General features: G+C 44.2%; 1 protein-coding gene across 1 annotated transcript in view; it reads left to right on the top strand.

Annotated features, from left to right (window-relative positions):
- LOC149873467 (maestro heat-like repeat-containing protein family member 1) overlaps positions 1–22,914 on the top strand; it is a 72,201-nt gene that overhangs the window by 28,034 nt on the left and 21,253 nt on the right. The window contains exons 14-25 of the mRNA XM_090045281.1: positions 2,939–3,018; positions 5,868–6,000; positions 8,929–9,018; positions 10,453–10,557; positions 12,831–12,966; positions 14,610–14,710; positions 17,622–17,771; positions 19,918–20,072; positions 20,838–20,988; positions 21,248–21,441; positions 22,138–22,275; positions 22,405–22,522. Coding sequence (XP_089901407.1) covers positions 2,939–3,018; positions 5,868–6,000; positions 8,929–9,018; positions 10,453–10,557; positions 12,831–12,966; positions 14,610–14,710; positions 17,622–17,771; positions 19,918–20,072; positions 20,838–20,988; positions 21,248–21,441; positions 22,138–22,275; positions 22,405–22,522 — 1,551 coding nt within the window. The remainder of the gene's footprint in view (positions 1–2,938; positions 3,019–5,867; positions 6,001–8,928; positions 9,019–10,452; positions 10,558–12,830; positions 12,967–14,609; positions 14,711–17,621; positions 17,772–19,917; positions 20,073–20,837; positions 20,989–21,247; positions 21,442–22,137; positions 22,276–22,404; positions 22,523–22,914) is intronic.

Consider the following 22,914-nt stretch of genomic DNA (forward strand, 5'->3'; position numbering starts at 1 on the left):
GGCTGTTGCCTTGCTGCAGCCCTTTGCCACCTTACGCTGGATGGTGAATTCCAGCAAGCGATGATCACTGTCTCCCAGGTGGCCCATCACCTGCAGCCCCCTCACCAGGTCATCACCCGTGGCCAGCACCAGGTCCAACAAGGCATCTCCCCTGGTGGGACTGTGCACCTCCTGGGTTAGATGGAGGTCCTGCACTCTGGCTAAGAACCGACGTGAGCGATCAGACTTGGCTGACTGCTCCTCCCAGCAGATGTCTGGGAAGTTCAGGTCCCCCATGATGACCACATCCTTAGCCCTCACTGCCTCTGTGAGCTGACCTAAGAATTCCTGGTCGAGCTCTTCTCCCTGGTTGGGAGGTCTATAGTAGACTCCCACCGTTAAGTCTCTCTCCCCTGGACTGCCTTTTACTCTAACCCAGAGCACCTCAGAGTGCCCCCCCTCTACCCCCTTGCTAATTAACGAGGAAGTATATTCCTCCTTGATGTAGAGTGCTACTCCTCCACCTTTCCTTCCTATCCTGTCCCTCCTGTACAGCCTATAGCCCTTGACACTCACCGCCCAGTCATGCGATGAGTCCCACCACGTTTCTGTGATCCCTACTATGTCAGGGCTGGTGACAGCTAGGAGGAGGGCGAGTTCCTCCTGCTTCTTCCCCATACTTCGAGCATTCGTGTAGAGGCATTTGAGGCCTCCAACGGTTGTGCCCACTGACCCCCTAGTCTCAGCAATGCCCCGTCCCCCATCACTTACCTGTTTCTCCCTTTTGACCATTGGTCTGGGCTCGCTGGCTGTTGCTGGGCCTGGTAGTTCATCATCTCCTCCGCCCTCATCTTCCCCCTCCCCCGACGAGCCTAGTTTAAAGCCCGCCGAAGGAGGTTCACCAACCTGGAAGAGAACACACGCTTACCTTTAGGGGAAAGGTGGAGCCCATCCCATCCCAGCATGTCTCTCATCACGATGTGCCGGTCATGGCTGAGGAAGCCAAAGCCCGCCTCGAAGCACCATTCCTGTAGCCTCCAGTTGGTCTCCGCTATGCATATCTCGTGACGTCTGCCTCGACCGCTCACTGGCAGGATGGAAGAGAAGACCGCCTGTGCGCCCATCTCCCTCAGCACGCCTCCCAGAGCATGGTAGTCCTCCATCAGGCGATCAGGGGCTCTCCTGGCCGCATCGTTAGTACCCACATGGACGAGGACCATGGGGTAATAATCGGTGGGCTGGATGATGGACTGGAGCATCCCCTTCACATCCTGAATCTTCGCTCCGGGCAGGCAGTAGACCTCACGTGCTGAGGGATCCTGGCGACAGATGGGGCCCTCCGTACCTCTCAGGATGGAGTCACCAATCACGATGACGCGACGCTTCCTCCTCATAGGCCTCTTGACTCCCGCCGCCCGCACAGGACATTGTGTGCGCAGAGTCTCCTCCCTGGAATCTTCCACTGTTCCCTCCTCCTCCAGGGCTGCCAGGGCCTCATATCTGTTCTCCAGATGGACAGGAGGAACTGGTGCCGCAACATGGTTAATAGCCCTGGCGCGGGAGACCGTCTGCCACTCAGCAGTGGAGGGCTCATCCCGGGCTGCCCTCTCCTCTGTCGTACCACCCTGCAGAGAAAGAAAATACCTATCAATTTCCTCCTCTGCCTCACGGATTCCTCCCCCTCAGCCTGCTAACCTCCTCCAGGAGCTCCTGCACCCGCTCCTCCAGGGTCCTAAGGCGGATACTTCCCTGGCTGTCACAAGTGACTCAGCTTTGCCATGATTTATCATCACCCCCACCTAAGCAAGCCCCTCCCCAGAGACTTCCTTTCAGCCTCTGGCAATGTGATACAGGTCAAGTGACAACAATTTGCTTTCAGTCATTTACTGCTTTTAGTATTGTCAAGCTGCCTTTATTTGCCTTTAGCTCTCTTAACTGCCTATTTGTTTGCCATTGTAATACTGGCTTAATCAGGTTAAGGAGAATGAGAAATAAGAAGGCTTGATTGAATTTCTTTCTTTAGAAAAGCCCTTTAATAATTGTCTTAGAAGATCTTCTTCCAGTTGGGATTGGATTCCCTGCTATGCCCTCTAGAGTTGGTAGTGATTGATGTTGCAGGATTATGGGTCCTTTGTGAAGTGTCAGAATAATGATGGAGTTTCATTAGGCTTACCATATGTCCAGGTTTTCCCAGACATGCCCTCTTTTTTGGACCCCTGTGCTGTGTCCAGATGAGTTGTTAAAATAAGAACTGTCTGGGTTTTCTGTTCTCCTGGCCTGGCTGCTTGGGTTTGGGAGCAGCAGGCAAAGTGATTGGCTGTCGGGGATCACATGCTCCCTGTGTGGGCTCTAGCAAACCGGATAGAGAGAGCGAGAGAGAGAGAGTGAGACAGTATGTGTGCATGAATGCGTGCGCAATGCATTAGCTGCTTGGGCAGCAGGGCTGAGGGAGGCAGAAGGCTGCAGGTCTGGAATAAGGGGCACTGGCAGGGAGCTGCGGGTCTGGAGTGAGGGGCACCAGCATGGCTGGAAGGAGGGCAGGGGGCAACAGATCAGGAGTGAGGGGCACAGGGTCCGGGATGAGTGACTGTGGGTTGAGTGTGCAGAGTGCTGGCAGTGCCAGAGGGCTGTGGGTTGGGAGTGAGGGGCACCAGCAAGGGGTGAGAGGCAAGGTACTGCTGTTTAGGAGTGAGAGGCACTGGCAGGGCTGGGGTCAGTGGGTCAAGTGAAAGGCAGCAGCAGGCCTGGGGGTGTGTCGCTTGTCAGTGAGGGGCAACAGAATGGGCAGGGAAATGGCACTGGCGAGTTGCTGCCCCCTCCCCCCCCCATATTCCCCCTGCATCTCCCCCATCCCCTGGTGACAGGTGTCTTTTTTGGGGGGGTTCCTAGAAACATGGTAACCCTAGAGTGGCAGTCCTAGTGTTCATTGTCACTCTTCTGCCTCCTCCATGTTTTGTAGAAGCTGATTGAAGAAGAGTCTGTGCAGTTGCTGTCTTCCCCTGTGCGCCAGCAGGCTATGATTGTGGTCACTAATCTGAGGTACTATGGAAGTTCAGCATTCACATTTCATCCCCATATCACAGGTCAATACTATAGCAAGCAAATGGGTTCCTGATACTTGGAGTTTGCCAATCCTTGTTTTGGAGGCAATATTAATACTGGGTTTTTTTGCTTAACCATTTTGCCTTATCCTGAAGTCAGTGAGGTTGAATCCAAGCATGCCATAAAGTGATGAGTTTCTCTGTGGGGAACTCACCTTGACAGATTTTTAAAAAAATTAAAATATATTGTAATACTTTAGATTTTCCAGTGAGTTTGTTTTAAAGTTTTGGTCATTTCTGCAATAGGTCCAGTGGGGTAAGTGGCTAACAGTGCCTGATGGACTATGTTGAGAAGTCAGTAAAAGAGAACACACTGGAGATGCTGCATTTATTCAGATTCTACTCTTGTTTTCTTCGATATAAAGATCAACATATGGATTTCAAAGCACAAACTAGTATTACAGCTACAGTATGAGCCAAATTGTACTTGGCATCTTTGAAGCTGTGCAAAAATCTCATCCCTTAGCATTCCCCTGCAAAAGCACCAGCCAAAATCACAATAAACCCTTTTTTAACACTTAAATCTTCTGGAGTATGAATTGCCTCCAAGAAGGCAAGAAAGAGGTGCAGGCAGAATCCTAGTCTGAAAGCAATGTAGAGCAATAACTTTTTTTCCATGTGCTTTGAGCAGAATGTACTGTTTTCCAGCTACTATCAGTTGATTGGATATCCTTTAGGCTGCTATAATATTTTCTGGGTCCAAGGCCAGACAGAAAATCAAAAAGATAACCACCTTCTGCAGAGCAGACACTCAACGTGATAAAGCAGTGATTCTCAATTAGGGTGCCATGGCCCTCTTTGAAGGGGTCTCGAAGTGTGAAGAGATAGCAAAGTATAAGGAGACAAGCAGATAACCTAAGCACGTAAGTGCAGGCTCAGGCTTGTCTCTACCTAGATGATTCTCCACCTCTGCTGCTCAGCCCCTCTGCAAGGAAGCAGGCCCTGTAATAAAATAGTTTTGAAATTGGGTGTCACTCAGTTCATAAAAGTTATGGAATTAACTGCAATATTTTTAACCAAAGTTTAATATAGTTGAAACAAATTGTTTTTGTAACACAGTTGGATAGAATCCTTGCTAATCCATGCTTCTGGGTGCAAAGTAGTCATTCACAAAATGTCTGAAGAAAGTGTCACAACCGTTTGAATAATAATTAATCTTCTGGCATTTTAATGTGCTGCTGGATTATATGGTGTATAGCATGTGCTGCATTAATTTAGCTGCCATTCTGCTAAGTGTTAATACGTTGAGCTTATAATATATTTCACTTGTTGATAGGGCTATTAAAATATGTTGATTACAAATAAAATTTTGTTAAAAATGCAATGATCAGTTTGGCAGAGGAAAGTGGTTTCAAAGCATTTTAAATAGGTGTACTTTCAAGAACTAAAAAATTGACAACTCAGTGCATATTTAAGACAGGATTTTAAGCATTAGCTTCCAGTATTCAACATCTACTAGTAGTGGTCCAAGAAAATTTCATGCTTGTATAATCTGAAAATTTAAAACCTTTATTTTGGCAGCTAGTAGAGAGTGATGTAATTCTGTACACTTGCATAAGCTTGACATTTTCCATGTAGTTTAGGGCAGTGATACATACTGTACAACATGCACAATGTAGAATGACAAACAGACTTATAACCACTATATGCTATACTGTACAGAATTGGACCAGCAAGCTAGATGAATATTTAGCATTCACAGATTCATGGATGTTTGGGTGGGAAGGGACCTCAGTAGATCATCGATTCCAACCCCCTGCCCTGGGCAGGAAAGAGCGCTGGGGTTAGATGGCCCCAGCCAGGTGCATGTCCAGCCTCTCTTAAAGACCCCCAAGCTAGGAGAGAGCATCACCTCCCTTGGAAGCCCGTTCCAGATTCTGGTAACTCTTATTGTAAAGAAGTTCTTCCTGATGTCTAACCTAAATCTGCTCTCCATCACTTTGTGGCCATTGTTCCTAGTTACTCCAAGGGATGCCCACTAGATGGTGCTGCCATAATTTCTGAATCATGCAATAGAAGCATTAGGAGTTACAAAAAAATGTATGTTTTAAATGCTAGTAAGGGGTCCAGAATACAACATTAGTGTCCTAAGTAATACCAGGAGCTCTATATATAATAATAATTCTTGAAAATTAGAGTTAAGTTCCTGTGTTCTTCATCAGGTTGAAAGTAGGGCTCTACCTTCTTCCTGATTATTTCAGACAACATGGATTGCCACCTGTGTCTTAAGTATGTGCTTATGAACTTCAACTTGAGAAAGTGAACATAATAAAATGTTCCTGTTTTTGAGCCCTGAATTTATTCAAATGGGTTTTAAATGAATTTTATTAAAATGGGTTTTGCTTTGTGATGTTAGAAACATTGCGTACTAGAAAACAAGCACACTTAGTTCTGCTGTTTTCTGTGATCAGTGCTCACACCCTTTTAAGGTTGATAGTGTTTAAATAATAAATAATGTTGGGCATGTCTACACATGCATTAATATACCAGAGTTACTGTGCATTAAGTTTAGTACCTGTAATAACAGGTATCAACTCAATGCACACTAACCGGAACTAGTGCGCAGTAGCACCAGTGCATGCCTTTTTAGTTTTGCTAATGTGCAGTAGGCTAATTCTACTGTGTATCAATGCAACAGCATGACTTTTGCCACAACATGCTAATGCGTGGTAGAATTAGTGTACTGTACATTTAGCATCTTGTGCAGACATACCCACAGTCATGTTATCCTGGCTTTATTATGACATTATTATGACTGTCATTCAAAGAGTTTCTCTCTCTAATCAGAAAACTGAAGCCACCACTGAAGCCTGAGATAAAAGTACTTCTAGTCCGGACATGCTACAAAAGTGTATTTTCCCTGCCTCCAATAGAAAACATGTTAGAAGTATGTGATAGCACCCAGTATCAACGCTCTGAGGTAATTTGTCCTTTTAAAAAAAAAAGGCCTGTCTTTAATTCACTAATCTCTGTGGAAATAGGCATGTACTGAATATGATAAGAGTGATTTATTCTGAGATTGAGAGGAACTGTATGGAGGATGCTCATGCTTTTGATCTGCAGGTTACAAATTGCATGGCACCCCAGTTTCTCAGAAGCAGGGGCTGTCTATCAAATCATGACATGGAGGACTAAACAGACTAACCAGGCAACTAAACTGGCTTAATTCAGCTGATGTGACATGAACACAAGAGAAGACACTTTTATGTAATAGAAAGCATAGGACAGGGTATGTGATCCTCAGCCAATGAATATACACTAGGCCTGTGTGAAGTGGTTAGTTTTCACTTTGGATTCAGAGGACAGTGATTCAATTGGTTGATTTGAATTACTGTTGTGAATCGATTTGGCCACCGCCAAATTGGCTTAGCCTCCGAATCAGCCGCATCCCGCGACTGCTCTCAATGGCTGCCCTGCCCTCTCTCTCAGCTCCCAGTTCTTTAAAAAAAAAAAAAAAAGATAAGAAGCTCCCAGTCACTGGCTGCTGCCAGGCCAGGGAGGTCGATCCCCACTACCCCATGCCACGTGGGAGGTTCTGCCATGAACCCCCTGACTGCCCCCTACTTTGCCAGCCCCACCATGGCTGTCCTACCCACCCCAGCTGCTGACCCTTAAAAAAAAAAAAGCCCCAACTCACTGGCTCCTGCCCAGTGGGGGAACAACCCCCACTGCCCCCACTGCCCTGCACTGTGTTGCAGGCTCTGCCATGAGCCCCCATACACCCTAAGGCCACTGAAGCAGCTGGTGAGTGGGGGCTTTTTTTTTTTAAGAGCCAGGAGCTGGGGCAGACAGGGCAGTCATGGGGGGTGGGGAGGCTGGGAGAGTGGATGGGGGCCAATGGGCTCATGGCAGAGCCCCTCATGCAGCAGGGGGCAGTGGGGATTGCTCCCCTGCCTGGCAGCAGCCACTGACTAAGGGCTTATTTTTTAAAGAGCCAGGAGCTGGGGCCAGGCAGGGGCGGGGACTGGGACTGCGGGCAGGGGTTGGGGGCACTCAGAGGGTCTGGAGGAGCAGGCAGGGTATGGGTCCTGGCAGGGGTCCCCCCCATGGTCCCCTCCCCACTTCTCCAGCCCCCCCTCCCCTGCCCCCTCCTACCAGCACAGAGTCTGGGTCCAGCTCCCTGTGGCAGCGAGCAGGGATTGCCCGAATTGCTGAAGCTCTCCGAATCTTTTCTGAATCAATTTGGACCTTTTAATTGGTCTCCTGATTCAATTTGGATTCAGAGATTTGGCCACCAAATCAGGCCAAATCTCTTCCAGATCAAATCAGCACCTGAAGCTTCACAGGGCCCTAATACACACCTGGAACTGTGTGTGGAGGGTGTATCTACTCTGCACAGACTTAAGTTATTTCACCGCTAATTAGGGTTTTTTCAAGGCTAGGTACAGACATTCAAAAAGCCTGAGGCAGACTCAATCAAACCTATGTCGGTTTCTCTAAGGTTCTGTGTGGCCCAAGCCTTCCTTCTATGGAGAGCTCCTGTCCCTGCTAACTGCGCCCCCACCCTGCGCCCCTGTCCCACCCACCCCCAACCTGCCATTGTCTGTGCTGGCTTGGGTCTGTTACAGCCCATAGCAGCTGAGCAGCCAGTGAGTGCTAGCATATCTCCCTGGGAGGGGGTGGGGGGCACAAAGGCCCCTGGGATGCCAGCAGACAGTGACCCAGCAGGAATCAATAGGAGTGCTGGTACGGAAGTTCAATAGACTAGTCTAACCTAAATGAATTAAATCTGATACCTCATCAATCCAGGCCTCTCAGTCCAGGATCTTTCATTTTTAAACTAGTGTAAGTGCCCTGAACTGTTCTGTTATGGGTGTAGACCAGTTTTTGGTCACTTACACCAGTTTATGTGTAATGTCTATATGTGAAAGGAATAATGGAAGCTCATAGCTCCAAAGATATCTGAGCATTGGCCTCTTTGACTGAGAAATATTTTCACTCCATAACTGTAGAAGGTATTTCTTAACTCAGGAAGCTATATGGAGAAAAATAATATTGCCATCCAGCTGATATCATTTAATTCCCTAAATTCTGATATTTGTCTCCTTTTGAGGTTTGGTTTTTGGTCAGGGCCACAGCCCAATGTTTAGGTTGCAGTTTTCATGTTAAACGTCTGCCTGTATATCAGGTCTCTGTTGAAAACAGCAAACTTATTTTGCATCTGCTTCTTAGCTGAAGTTTAAGGCATGTTTCTAGAAAGTAATAGTACATTAATATACCTGAGTGCAAGAAATCATTCTTCCTATTTAAGGGATTCACAAAGCTTTTTCTTTCCAGTGTTTCAGGTATTTTTCTTAGCCCCTTTCCCAATATATCTGAGCAATTCATAGGCTTTCATATATTTATCAGCATTCCTGTAGTGCAACTGGCCCTGTTTTACAGATGAGGATTTGAGGCACACAGAGAGGAAGATTTATGTCTACACTGAAATGCCTGACTTCCGGGTTCCCTGCCAACCAGCTATAGTTGACCTGTATGCTTAACCCCCAAGCAGCAATGATACAGTTCCCTATTCTTGACTTCTGGTCCTTCTGCTTCCTCCATCCTCTCTTTACTGCCTGTGAGTAGAGACAAGCCTGAAGGAAATACAAGGCATTTGTAGACCAACTCCTAGAAGGGCTCTGCTTCACAAATCAGAACCACAATGTGGACATCTTTGGTGCGGCCTGTGAAGTAGGAAGGCCAGCTTGGGCAGCTTGGGCTGGCTGAGGTTGACTTCAAGGTAGACTCTAAATATCAATACAGATTCTTCCTTAGTGATGTGTCCTTTCTCTCTAAAGAAGGTGTTGAAGTGCCTATAGAATGCCAATGTGTATGACACTGATTCTTGCACTATCTTTGCTTTTAGTCCTTGTACAAAGAAACTATCAGTGCCTTGAGAGGAATGCTGGAGGGTCTGGTATTAGAATATCCTGGTGATGTCCAGAAGATTTTGGAGGTAAGAAGTGGAGAGTACAAGACTGGAAAAGAAGTTTACAGCAGAGGGTTTGAATCTCATGGTTTCACTACGCCCTCAAAGTTCAAGTCTAAATTAAGACATTCTGGGGTTTTAGGCATACCACAAAATGCTGACCCTTCCTCTAGGCCTATGGCTGTGCCTCTGCATTTTGGCCATGTCCTTATTTATCAAAGCCTCAATCTACCAGGGGACAATGATATGTGTACCCTTGATATCAACAACAGTGTCATGCACTTGTGAGATATAAAAATGCCCTCTCAGTTAGGAATGATAGTAAAGAGGCTCCTAGGTCTTTACCTCCAGCAGCTCAGGAATGAGTGATCCGGGCCCAACTGCACTCTTCTTCCGCCACATAGAGACCTCTGCTGGATTTGTTTTGGCAGGATGATTGTGTTATCTTAGCATTAGCACCCCATGTGATGTAAAAGACAGTTCATACCTCTCAATGTTTCCTGCCCTTTGCAGGCTGAGGCAGGTCCTTCTATACTATTTATGCTCAGGCTATATTTTCAAATAGCAATGGCTAGAAATTACTTTTTAAAAATGAAATCTGAGATTCTGCTGTCATCACATTTCTTTCAGAACTGGGACCCTTGTCATGTCTTCTTGATTCAGCCTTCATTAAGCCTTATCACAGTCCTCATATTCAGAGATTGAATATTAGAAGGGGCTTCATTTCATATAGAGCTCCTTCTTCGTGGCACTGAAAAAAGTGTAATCAGGAAAGACTGTCACCCAAGGGACTGAATTTCAGCATCACCCTAGACTAGTAAGGGGATGGGAATCCTGCATGTTATCATTCTTGTTTGGAAGGATAAAATCAAACTTCGCTTTGGACCTACCTGCCAGAACTGAATCTTATTATTTTAGGTTCAAGAGGAGGGAATAAGCTGCCTTTGATACTGAAGATTGTTACACCTTCAGAGGAACTGTTTGAGAATAGATTCCTTAAAAACACAGGAGACAGCACAGAGGCAAAAAGCCATAGGCTTTACTTATATAAAGAGGAGTATTCTGAATAATATTCCAGTCTTAAAAAGCAGCAAATACCTCTGTATCTGATCTAATATCAGACAAAAATTATAAATTAAAGTAGTTTCCTGGGTGGAGCACTTGCCTGAGACTAAAGAGACCTGGGGTTCAAGTCCTGATTCTACTTCTGGCCTATTGGGTGAGCTTGGCCAAGTTGTTTTTTCTCCTTGGGCCTGAATTTTCCACCCTGTAAAATGGCAATAATGAGGCTGGCTTCCCATGTGAAAAGCTGCATGCATTCCAAAGGTGAGAAATGCTAGGTGAGAGCGATGCATTGCTGTTAGTGGCATTACCCTCATTTACACCCACTGAGGATTGGGCCCGCTATATTTTCACTGGGGCTTATTTGGTGAACAGCGGTCTCCTTTGTTTCCCCCTTAGTACATAGAGCCCTGGCTATCCTCCAGAAAGGATCATGAGCGGGAACGGGCAATGTGGTGCAGTGCCCGGCTCCTGAGGTGTGTTGCCAAGCTTCCTAATTTTGATGTGAGTACTTTCACCTCTGCTGACCCAACTCTATAGATCCTGGCCCAGAAAAACAACCTACTACTTACAAAAAAGCAAGCAAAATGTAGGAACTCATATTACATCCATTAGGGTTAATAGGAGTTTAGCCATTCATTCATTTCAACAGAGATCACATTTGTCTGACAAACAACCTTCAAATCTTTATTGGCATTGGCTGCCTAAATTTCTCCTTTGAAAAGTTATTCCCTTAAATCCCTTTCCCAATGTGATGTCATTGCAAAGTCAATACAAATAGCACAAGTTTTTCAAAGCTTCACTGGGCAAGAAAAACAATTCGTTCTTCCCGAAGTGTTGTGCTGACCCTTCGCATCTTGCGGTAATATTTACTTTACGACTGAATCCCTTACAAAATTGTTTGTTGCTGTGCATAATTTTCCACAATGTATTCATATGCTGTAAGGAGACTGAATGAATCCATAACTAAAGAGAGTTCTCTCTGATTATGAAAGCTTAGAGATAAAAGTAAAACTAAGTATCATTGAATTAAATAAAACAGTATAGTAATAGCAAATGCTTAAGAGGCAGAATATTTTTAGTTGAGTTTCTGCACACAACTTTAAAGGTGGCTCTAAATCTGCATTCATCTCTGTGAATCCACCAAAACACCCTTTGCATTAAGAAGACATTTGGGGTGCCTATACATGTACTTGGGGGTCGTTTTAATTGGAGTGGTTCCTCAATAGCCACTCTAATTAAAATGGCTCACCATCACATGTATTAAGCCCCCAGAATTTTAAAATGGCCGTGGGAGGCACTTTAAAGCACCCCCACGGCCATTTTAAAACATGGGGAGTTTAATACATGTAACAGTGAGGCAAAACTGGAACATTCCAACAGACAGCTCTTCTCTAGTTTTCCAACCCAAAACCCCACCTAATTTTGCATGTGTACAAAAGATGCTGCAAAGTTGGGGGTCTGAGTTTTCTCAGAACTTAAAGGGGGCTGGTCTTCGGCTGTAACCAATAATCTTTAAATACTTCCAGCTAGGGCTGTGTAAATAATTGCTTTTTTGTTGTTGCTGTGTAGGCTAACCTAAAATCAAAAGAATCTTATCATGCAAAATTGAATCACAAAATTTAAAGTTTTCCATTCTTTTTGCTGAAATGCAAAAAAAAATAGTTTGTTTTGCTTGATATGAGGCCAACTCCTATTCCGCCTATAATTTTTGTCATCTCCTCATAGCTGTGTGACCCACCATCTAGAAACAGGTTTCATATACCATTTTACCTTTTCCAGTGTATGCAAATTAGCTCCTGGTCACATAGAACTAGTCACTAAGGCACAATTTTCAATTGTAGTCAATAGGAACAATTTTCAAAACTAGTGGCCCTGGGGTAGCCTGGCTAATTCTCTTGTTCTACACCAGATATACAAAAGGGACTTTAAGCAGCCAAGATGAACACCTGGAAACTCCTCTGGTGTGAACAAATTAATGAGGGGTGTAAGGCCCTTTATAGCGACCTGTAAACTGTTCTCTCCAATTCCTGCTGTGTACCTCAGCAGGGCTATCCAACTTCTGAATGGCAGGGGGCTACATATCATGTGGAGAGCTTGGTATTCATGCTCTTCTCTTCTTCCTCCCCATCTCCCTGTGCAGGGCAGCTGCCCTACCCAAAGACTCCAGAGCTCCACCCTTGCCTGCAGCAAACACAGCATGGGTCCCTTGGCTGTGAGCAGTGTAACCTTCCTCCTGGCTGTGCACACAGCATGGGCAATCCAGCTCCTCTTGCTTGCAGGCAGCTCAACTCACCTCCTGCTGTGCACACAGTGCCCTCCTGCACCCCACACCACCCCTCCAAAGCAGGAGCAGGCACCAGATACCAGAGGAGGGAGCGGGAGACTGGATTTCCCAACTATACCCACAGTAGGCATGTACACACTACCTATGCATAAAGAGTAACAGCAAAGGGCAGAGCAGAAGAGAATAGACCTGTAACTGTGTGGATAAAGAAGCCTTTATATAGTATGACCTGCTTCACTGTGGGACTCATTTGGCTTATTTTAAATTTTGTGACTATTTGAACCTGAGGGTTTGAAAATACTCAGGTTTTCAGTGGAATAACAGTTTCCAGTGTGTGTGGGGAGCAGAGGGGCGGGGGGGCAGTCCATCTCCACACCCTCATTGTGGGCATGCTAAAAGCTACAAGGTGCCAGTGTGCACACAGTGGCTTGCACACGTGCACCTTCATCATACTATATATGATTAATTGGTTTCTTCTCTTTCTAATTAGGCATCAATTGAATTCAGCAGATTAGGCCGTCTGGTTAGACTGCTGGCACTTCGATGCCATGACCCAGTGGATAACATCTGCTTCTTGGCAGCCCGAGCTGTATACAACTTGTATTGTATCCTGCTGGTTAAAAAGCGTCAGTAGACCTCAGTTTTCTCAGATCTCACCAGGAAGTCACAGCTTCTTGGGTTAACCCTATGTGCTTTGTTGTTAATAATTGTTATTCTTTATGATTTTTGTGGAACCTTTATATGTAGTTATAGACCACAGCCCCATTGTCCTAGGGTACTAGACACTATACAAGCACAGAACAAAGGACACTTTCTGGCCAAAGAGCTTACAGTCTAAGTCAAGAGCTACAGAGAAAGGACTGCAAAGAAAAACTAAGACAATATTAAATAGCATGGTAGGCAGGAGTATCAGTGCAACCACTATCCATTTTTTTGCTGGCCCCTCAGCACAAAAGGGTTTTAAAGGTTTGAGGTACCTCTGCAGCTATTATTTACAGAGGTACATCTGTAGCTGCTCCTAGGCATGAGGGAAAACACCTAAGTTAGTGCAAAAGTGCATTTGGGAAAGCCCAAAAAGTGTTTAATGGAGGCTGTCACAGTGGTCTGATGGAGGAATGAGACATACGTGAGGCAGACAGGTAGACCTGTGGGTTATCAGCCTGATCCTAGGAGGGGAAGTGCTACAGATCAGGAAGGTCTCCAAAGGAGAAGGCAGCTACAGTATCAGTGTCAGATGTAGGGACCCTGGGCTCTGTCAGAGCCAGCACCTGGAGGGAGTACAGTATGAAGGAATTGTAGATATCTGAGACCTTTTATAGAGACAACAAGAGAAGAAAAGAGAGAATGAGTAGGAAGGGTAGAATGAGCAGGAGAGGGGTAGAGGTGGGGAGAGATGGTCAAGGTTGGGGCAAATGTCACCAAATATGAGCAGATGGCAGAGGGAGGAGCAAACAGAGTCAGCAGGAGACAGGAAAATAAAATCTAGCACATATAATAGTTTATAAATGTCTAGCACTAAGGCAGTGTTTGACAAAGAGAAGTACATGTCACCATGGCAGAGGTAAAGAGTAGCTAAGGAAATAGGGCAAAGACAAGCCTCTCAATTTTTCTACGGAATTTCAGCTTTTGTTTCAAAACCAAAAAAAGCAAATCTCTGGCTTTATGACATCAGTGCAAACTCCTGACCACAAGAAACAAGTATTATCAGTGCAGAGATACACATTTGATTTTGCAGAGGACCTGGAGCAACAACTCTGAGCTCTCAACTGTACCATGCATTTCAGGGGTGCCATTTGGATGCTAATAATGGTACTTTAAGTGGTATAACCCGGTAAATGTTTCAATACTCTTCTACATGTGCAAGGAGAGCAAATATACTTTAAAGATCTCCACAAGCAAAGTGCTCTGAGTGACTGCTCTGGTTGGGGAAGTCTTTCCATATATTTCCTCTGAAGGGTATTGTGATTGGTTTAGTTCTTCTGAATTAGCATGGGGCAATCTCAGTTTTCCAAGATCTGGGAAAGAATCCTGAAGTAGCAGCAGCTCAGAATGAAGCCAGTTTTCAAAGACTCTTATGAGTTCAGTGTCTAGTATTGATAGACTGTAAAAGAAAACAGGGCTTGTATCATATTCATGACACACCATTATACTAGAACCTAAAACTTAATTTAAAGAGTGACTATAGTTCAGAGATTGTAACAAGAAGAGAAAGGAAAAGGTCACTTACTTGTAAAATGAAATTTGTACAAATACATGTTTCTTGTTTCAGAGCTTGACAAGGGAAATACAGCTGAAAAGTTATATGCATACAAAAATCTTGGCACCTACAGTCCGTCTGTATTCTATAACAACACCTCTCAGATTGCTAAGGTAATTCGTAGATACCACTGAACAAACAAAATGTTGTTGCATCTGAGTACTGTAGAGTTGTTGTTGATCACAGTTCTGTAGTGAAGGATGCAGCTAGATATTGTTATAAACCCTAATTTAATGTGAATTTAACTTTGGCTAAGAAAATGTTAACATCATTTCACGTTTGCAGTAAAGACCATGGAGCTTTTTGTGTATATTTGGCTAAGTGTTCTTCCAACTGGCTCAAGTTAAAAATTTGCCTGATTTTAGAACTCCATAAAGCTGTGACAAGCATTATGAGAGGGTCTATTTGAAAATTTCCCACTGGTATTGTTAATTGACTGAAAAATTAGGTTTTCCAGTAAAAAAAATCCTAAAACAAAAGCTGTATTTGGCTACAAACCAAAAGCGTGCTGGTTTGGAAATACCCTGTGGGATTGTAGTTTGATTTCTTCATGCCTCATTCTTCTTCATGGGCCAAGGTACCCCCTCTTGGACTAAATCTCCCCAGAGACATAAAACAATGAAATCATAATCATGCGTAGTACGGAGTCAGAACAAAGCGGGGCTTTGGTTCATCCTGACAGATATCATCCAGCCACAGATCCCAGTCCAAAAGCAGTCTAGAAGTAGGAGTCTCCTAAATAATAACTCTTATGCATGGACCTATGGCAACATAGGTGAACGCTAAGACAAAGCATTTGATAGAGTACCACTAAACAGAGAAATCTTCTGATTCAGAAGTATCAAAACCTGTCATTTAATTGAAAATATTAAAATCAGATGTTCCAAAATTTCAAAATTAGATTTTTTTAGCTGAGAACTTTCATATTTGGGACCAAAATATTCAGCAGGGGGGTTTTTGTATAGTTTTGATTAGTTAAATTTTCCAAGGAAAAAGTTCAGCGAGCTTTAATGATAATGTTCCAATTTTCAGATTCTTGTGACTTTATATAGAAAAAAATACTTTAAACCAGCAAAAAACAACCTTTTAAAACAGCCAGCCAGAACAACCTGGCTGGCCACTCCTGCTGCTTCTCTTCAGCTCCCAGTCATGGCGTGGGCAAAGATCTGGCCCTTCCACAATGTTGGCAAAGCTCCCCAGTGCTGCAGCACTGCCAGAGCCCCTTGGCTTCACAGATATGGCCTCTGGGCTGTAAGTTGCTGACCCTTGCTTTAAACTAAAAAAAAAAAGTTTGAATCTGTTCAGAATAAGGATCAAAAGGAAAGATGATTTTGTGGTTTATGGCACTGGGTGAAACCCCAGAGACAATAGCGAGGTCTGTCATGGCATTCTGATCGTGGCCAAGTCCCTTGGCAATCACTGTGGGTGCCACTACACATGCAGTTAAGGTGAAGAAATAAACTCTGGAGCACTTTGCGCCACACCGAACTGCTCGTGGACACAGCGTCTATACATGCTCCTGGGACAACAGCACTTTGAGCTGGGGCAGAGCATGCCCAGACTGGCAGGGGGCACAGGAAGTCAGCCCTGGGCTCCAAGTAGCAGTCTGAGGCGGCAGAGGGGCTGACTGGGGCACAAGGAGCCATGTGGCTAGGTGGCAGGGGGGAGTGTGGCCCTGCCCAGTCACTGTCTATGTGTGTGTTTCAGCACAGTTAAGTACTCTGCTGTAAGATAGTATTGTCCCTGCCAGTACTATCCTATGGTAGAGTTCATTCATTTACTGCACCCTAATACCAGTGAACATGCAGACTTTGACGCTTCAGTGTGGATCTAATTACACACTCAACAGTTAAACTCCCATGTAGATGTATCCTGTGTTACTCAGTTGCAGACTGGGAATAGTACCTCCCTACCTCACAGAACTGTTGTGAGAATGCATTATTTAGCATTTGCGGGTACTGTGGTAATTAGGGCTAGGTCTTTGAAGGTTTAGAGTGAATTTATTAAAATTGTTTTGCAAAGTATCTAAGTTATTTTTTTTATAGAGTTAATTCCCATTGGCATTTAATTCAACCTAACTTTTAGAGGGTTCTCTAACAAAGGAAAGAAAAGTTTGCTTTTAATATTTCATACTGTATATTCCAGGAGTGCTCAACTTCTGGCTTGCCCATGGTGTCATGGCATCTGGCCCATGGGGCTCCCTGTGGTTCCAGAGATTTGGCAGCAGGAGAGTAGTGGCACCACTCCCCCACTGCCAAATCTCTGGACCCACAGGGAACCCCATTCCCCTGTGCTGGATCCGACACCCAATCCCAGCAGACAGGGCCAGGCGGGGGCATTGTCGGGCCCCAGGACCCAGTCTTGGAGGGGCAGGTGGGCTGGAAGGGGGTGGTGCTAGAGCTCTGAGACCCAATCCTGGTGTGCAGGGAGTGGGAGGGAGCAGTGCCAGGCTCCCAGGGCCTGATTTCGCCCACAGATGGGCCCCACACCACATATCTGGCTCACAAGGCCAAAAGATTGAGCACCACCAGTTAAAAATCTAGTATGTATATTAAATTAGTGTAGAAAGATGCTCTTACAGAACCGGCCTGTCCCTTGGTAGATGCATACTTTATAATTGGTATGGTTACAGGAGACGAAGCAATAGGAAGCATGCTGGAAGGTCTATGAGGCTTGTAAGTAGCAGGTTGAAACTAGGGAACTAGGAATACAGAAAGGAAGGTGTGTTCCTTTCCTATGCCTCTTGATGAAGAAAGGACTTGAAATATAACCAGTTATTCTACGCTTTAGATGAAAACTGCTACTAAATGCAACTGAACAAAGAATTTTCAGTTATAAAAATCAAAGCATTTTAAGGGATAATAGATATTCACCCATCCTCAGAATTAATACAATTTCTTTGTTCTCTGCTTCTCTACCTTTCCAATACTGAATTGTCTCTAAGTTTTGTTCAAATTGATCATTTGCGTTTAGATGACAGCAGGTATTCTGCCCCCATGACATGCTTTTTTGTATTCTCTTTAGGCCTTTGCAGAATATTTTACCCCTCGTCAGTTAACAAATCTGGTTCTGACAGCACTTGATGGTTTGACAGATCCCAGGGAAAAAATATCTCGGGCAGCTGGAGAACTGCTGAGTGCAATTTTGGATGAGCGTGGAGCTGATTTGGAGAAGGTAAGAGGTACTTAAAAGAGATGCTTTTATAACTGACACAAAAGATGATTTTGCTGAAATGGTAAATTGCCATAATCCCACAATGCAAGAAGCAAGGATTTTTGTGAGTGATATATTTTCCTGAACCAACTGTATAATTGAGTAGGACACAGACAGGCTTTTGAGTGCTACTACACCCTTCTTCAGGTATCCGAGGGGAAAAAACCCAGACAAACCAGAGCTAAATAGCAGGTAGAGCAAAAGCTTGTATGAAACTCTATATGTAAATAAAAGCATGTTATAAGAGACATTATTAGGTAGCTAACAGGCAATTCCAATGTGCTTTTTTAGGAAAGCTGCAAAATAATTCTTCACTCTGAGTGAAGAGAAAGATGTGACCAGATCACAGGGCAAATGTGGTTTTCTCCAAGATGTTGCCTTTCCCTCCTATTCCAGTTAAAATTGTAGCTTAAGGTGCCTTATTATGAAACTGGAATAATGACTCCATAGCTGAACAGTTTTCATTATAGATGCAGTTCTGAAATCTTCATAACATTTTTTGGGGGGGAAAAAATTGTTTGAAATTTTTTGACCTTGTGCCTGAGTCAGTTTGGCTTCTCAATAGAACAAAGGCACCAGACCATTGTTATTAAGACTAGATGAAAAATAGTGGGGTTGAAAGTGTGGAACTCTGGGAGTTCTGTCTCAGTCTTTACAAATATTGTAAATACTTGGGGAAAGACTTGAAGGCATTTATAAACTGTGACAGATTATCTTTAGAGGTTGAAAGTTCACTGAAGTGATATAGTTGGATAAGAAGTAGGAGAATTCCCTTTACCCATCTAATTTTGATAATCTCTCATTACAAAACAAATGACCCCAGTTTAACATCCTTTTCCATGAAATTCAGCATGGCAGCTAATTTCCTGTGGTAGCCTGAAGCCTGTAGACAGAAGGGGAGGAAAAAACAGTTTTCCCTCTCCACTTTTAACAAGTTGCCTGATTTTTGTTTCTCTTGAAATGCATGCTTAAAGCCCTAGTTAGCTCCATCCAAGTATGCACTGTACAGAAGTTTCAGGAAGCTTAGATTGGTCTAAAAATGCCCAACCCTACCTCTGAGGTAGTCTAACGTAAATTGGGTTGGCCATTTTTAAACTGAACTTCTGTATAGTTCCTAGCACAGCCCCAGGGCTGGAAAAGACCAGTTGCTGGCCCCAGCCCAGGGGCTGCATTTTTCCTACCCCCTCCCTGGCACCAGGCTATTTTTAGTCATACCGCGCCTCGCCCTACCCCCAGATGGCCAACCCCCGTAGCCCGCCAAACCTCCTTTCCTGCAAGCCACTACAAGTGCCAGTTTTATCAGCCTTCACCAATGCTGGGAGCCAAAAAGGTAGGTTGGGGTAGGGGGAGGAGTGGGAGAGATGGGGAAGTAGGTTTGTTGGGGAAGGGGGAGCTGTTTGTCTGGGAATGAGGGCAGTTGAAGGGCTAAAAATAGTCCCTGGTCCCAAGGGGTGGGAGACAGCCCCCATTTCCCCATGCCCACCATGCACCCCACAAGACCCCCAAGTCCACCAAACCATCCCAGATCTCACCCCCGCCCCCAAAGATCCCACCTGGCCCCCTTCCCCCCTGTCTCCACCCAACACCCTTGCAGACAGCACTTGTCCCCTTATCCCCACGCAGACCCTGCTAGCCCCCCTGATCCCTTCTGATCCTCTCTAACTCCTCCACTGGCTCCACCTGCCCCCTAATTTAGCCTCCCCATAACCTCCCCAAATGTCTGTACACAGCCACTGTGTTCTCTTCCATTAAGGCTTTACATTTCTTATCTGTTGCTTTCCCTTAACCTGAAATAAAGTCTACAACTGAGATATGTTTGACAGCCATATAAAAGGCATACTCTGTGCGTATGGAGAGAGGGGAGGATTTGGTGTCCTGCATCTATTATTTTTCTGGGAGTCCCTTGCTGGCCTGAAATTGACCTGGTTTTGTGCTCCTTGAGAGAGGAAAATTCATTCTGTTTCTGACTGATTCTTACTGTGACACTGAGATTTAAAATTTGCTTTTTGTTGCCGTTATGGGGAAACAAGAATTTCTCCCTGAGCCCAACATTTAACTTCAAAGAACCACCGTGAGATAAAAGTCTCTGACTGTGCTTTTCTTACAGGTGGATGACACTTTGACTGGCATTTACAAGCGCCTCTGTCTCATTCAGGAGCCCAATACTCGGCAGGAAATGTTGAGGGCAGTGTGTTTCTTGGCTGGAAACAACACCAAGAAAGTGGTGCCTATCCTACTGGCCCACCCACTCCCCTGGGACAGGTACAAAGCTGGTAGTACCTTCACTGCTCAGATTTCTAACTGTATGTTCCTTTAGTCTCTTTGTCCCCAGGTTGTCTTATGCTCATTTTTTTTTTGCACTTCCTCTTGTGATAGGCTGCAATTAGAACTATGTGAAACATAGGGTATGATTTTCATTTTAAAAAAAAATCATCCAGCATTTGGCAAAATTTGAAATTTTAGCAAAAACTTGATCAAATATGAATTATTTTATCAGCTCTCATCGCAATAGATTCATCAATATATTATGAATTCTGATGTGCAATAACTGCTGATGTTTGCATGGAAAAGCTGCAACTGATGTTATCAGTAATGGAACTAAACCAATTTTATGGTACAGTAACACAGAGCTGTGTCATGGAACCTTTGTTACCTCTGTTTATTTGGTGAGGAACCCTTCTTGACTAGTCTTGGGTTTTCCCTTTGCTCTTTAAAAGGAATAAATTCAGTATGTTCTAATATCTCTGCTATCTGGTGTTATACTGCCAGGGAGATAGCACATTTAGTGATGCAAGCTCAGAAACAAATATCGGTAGCCCTGGGTCCTTTACATAACCCTGTTTGTGTTCCATCCTTTGACCTTGAGCAAGTCACTGCAAATCTCTATACCTTGATTACTTCAGCTATAGAATTATGTTTACTCACAAGATCCTGCATGAGTGCTGTGTCACTGCAGCACTTTGAGATCCTTTAATGAAAGTTGTTAGAAGTACAGACCACCGGTTTATTGTACTTCTTCATTTGTAGCAACACAACTGCACTATGGAGGGTCCTGGGCACCAGAAGAGAGACCACCCTTTGTGTTCTTCAGCTGCTAATACAAATCTTGGAGGAGAAGCCAGTCCAAAAAGATAACATCAGTATCTCTGATGATGAGACCTCCTTTCAAGCTGTTGCTGTAAGTAGTATGGTTAGCTACATTCCTTTGACAGTAAATGGTAGAACTGAGGACTTCTGTGTAGGGAAGAAAGGAAAAATGGAAACACTCTTTATTCTGACCCGAGGCCTAATTATAGTTTATGCTAGCCTTACTTTCCCTGAGGCCCTAAAAAACTAGATACACTTCCTTTCTGAGCCTTTCAGAGAGGCAATTTAGCACCCTCTGTATTTCATTCTGGAAAAAGAAATGTAACAGGGTTATATTTTACTCTCTCTAGGTAACCTGTGCTCTGTGTGAGATGCTCTCAGTCCCTGATTGCAGAGATGCAGTGCAAGAACTCTATCCCCGCCTCTTATTGGCAATGCTTGGTCACATCCAGAAAGTAATAGAGCAGAATCCACTAGAGAACATGGTGGTCTACAGGAAGGAGTGTGGCCAAGAGAACAGGCCCAAGGCATTTGATCCTACCAGGTAAGCACTAAAAAGTCAAGGTTTTCTTTATCTATGTTCTAATGAGCATGGGGAAATCCCTGTGTAGTTTATGATATCATTGTTGTCATGCAGACATCAGCACTCGCTCAAAAGAGTACAAGGTTTGTATCCATTTAAAAAGAATGGAAAAAATGCATATATACAGAAACTAAATGCCACACCTGAGCAGTGATGATAGGGACTGAATGAGAAGTAGTTCTTTTCTCATTACTTCTATATTTCTACCTGGTTTTGGTAAACAAGTTCCTCTTCCTACTTCTGATCTCTGCATTCCCCTTCTGTTACTACTCCACAGGGCGCTGAAGATTGCAGTAAATTATGTGGATTATTTGAGACTTTGGGTTTCTATTACCTTGCATAGCTACTAGAAGCAGACTGATGTCATTCAGTGGGTGTGTCTACACATTAATTAATGCGCCATTACTACTGCGCATTAAATTTAGTACCTCTAATATGAAGTACTAACTAAGTGCTCAGTAGCTGGTGCTACTGTGCAGTAATAATGGTGCCCAGTCTTTTGCACGTTTAATGAGCAGTAGACTAATTCTACTATGTATTAGTTACATTAGCACAGCTCTTGCTGTGACATGCTAATGATCAGTAGAATTAGTTTCCTGCACATTTAAGTATCTCGTGTAGACGTGCCCAGTAATGCTAGATTTATTTTGAATCTAGCTGTGCTCTGGAGGCTATGAAGATCTTGCTCTCAGGTGCTGGTTATTTTGAGGTGTTGGCCTACATGGAGGAACACAGAGGCTGGGACCTACTCTCCAGTCCGTGTGACTACTACTGTGGAATAATAGAGATCACAAGGTAAGCAACAAAACCTATGTTATCATCTGGTATGAAGTTCTTCCTAGATTGGGGTCCTTCCCCCAGAGACTTGCTGTGCAGCTCATTTTCCCCTTGTTAACCCATGGATTTGCATATGTCCTGTTGCAGTGCCATGGTGAAGCATTTCAGACCCCTTCAGCTGCATAGAATTTTTAAAAAACTGATCCCACTACTCAACAGTGAAAATGAGCATGATAAGGTTATGTCCAGGGCCTTCTATGCACAGGTAAAACTCTTTTCACTGACTTCATGCTTATACCAAAGGTGAAGGGGGTAAAACCTGTACAAGGATTCAACAGCTAGGGTTATGGGTATGAAGAGGATTCTGTTTCAGCAAGGTCATATTAAATTTCACCTGCAGTTTTCATTTTCCAGTTACCAATAGACATTTCTATTAAATGACACCTGAAACAGTGAGAATCACCACTATTTCCATTTCACTCGGCAAGATTTACTTTTACGTGTCAGCATGAGTCTAATCTCAGAACCAAATGTTTAAGCCAGAGTTTAAACTGGCTGGTTTAAATCTCTGTGGGAGGTATGGATTTTCTATACCTGTAAGAGTTTATTCCCATAAAAAGTAAATTTAGTTGTGATTATATATGTCCAGAGAATAAA

This window comes from Crocodylus siamensis, chromosome 1 (assembly GCF_052110815.1).
Source record: "Crocodylus siamensis isolate JL-2025a chromosome 1, ASM5211081v1, whole genome shotgun sequence".
NCBI classification, from domain to species: Eukaryota; Metazoa; Chordata; order Crocodylia; family Crocodylidae; genus Crocodylus; species Crocodylus siamensis.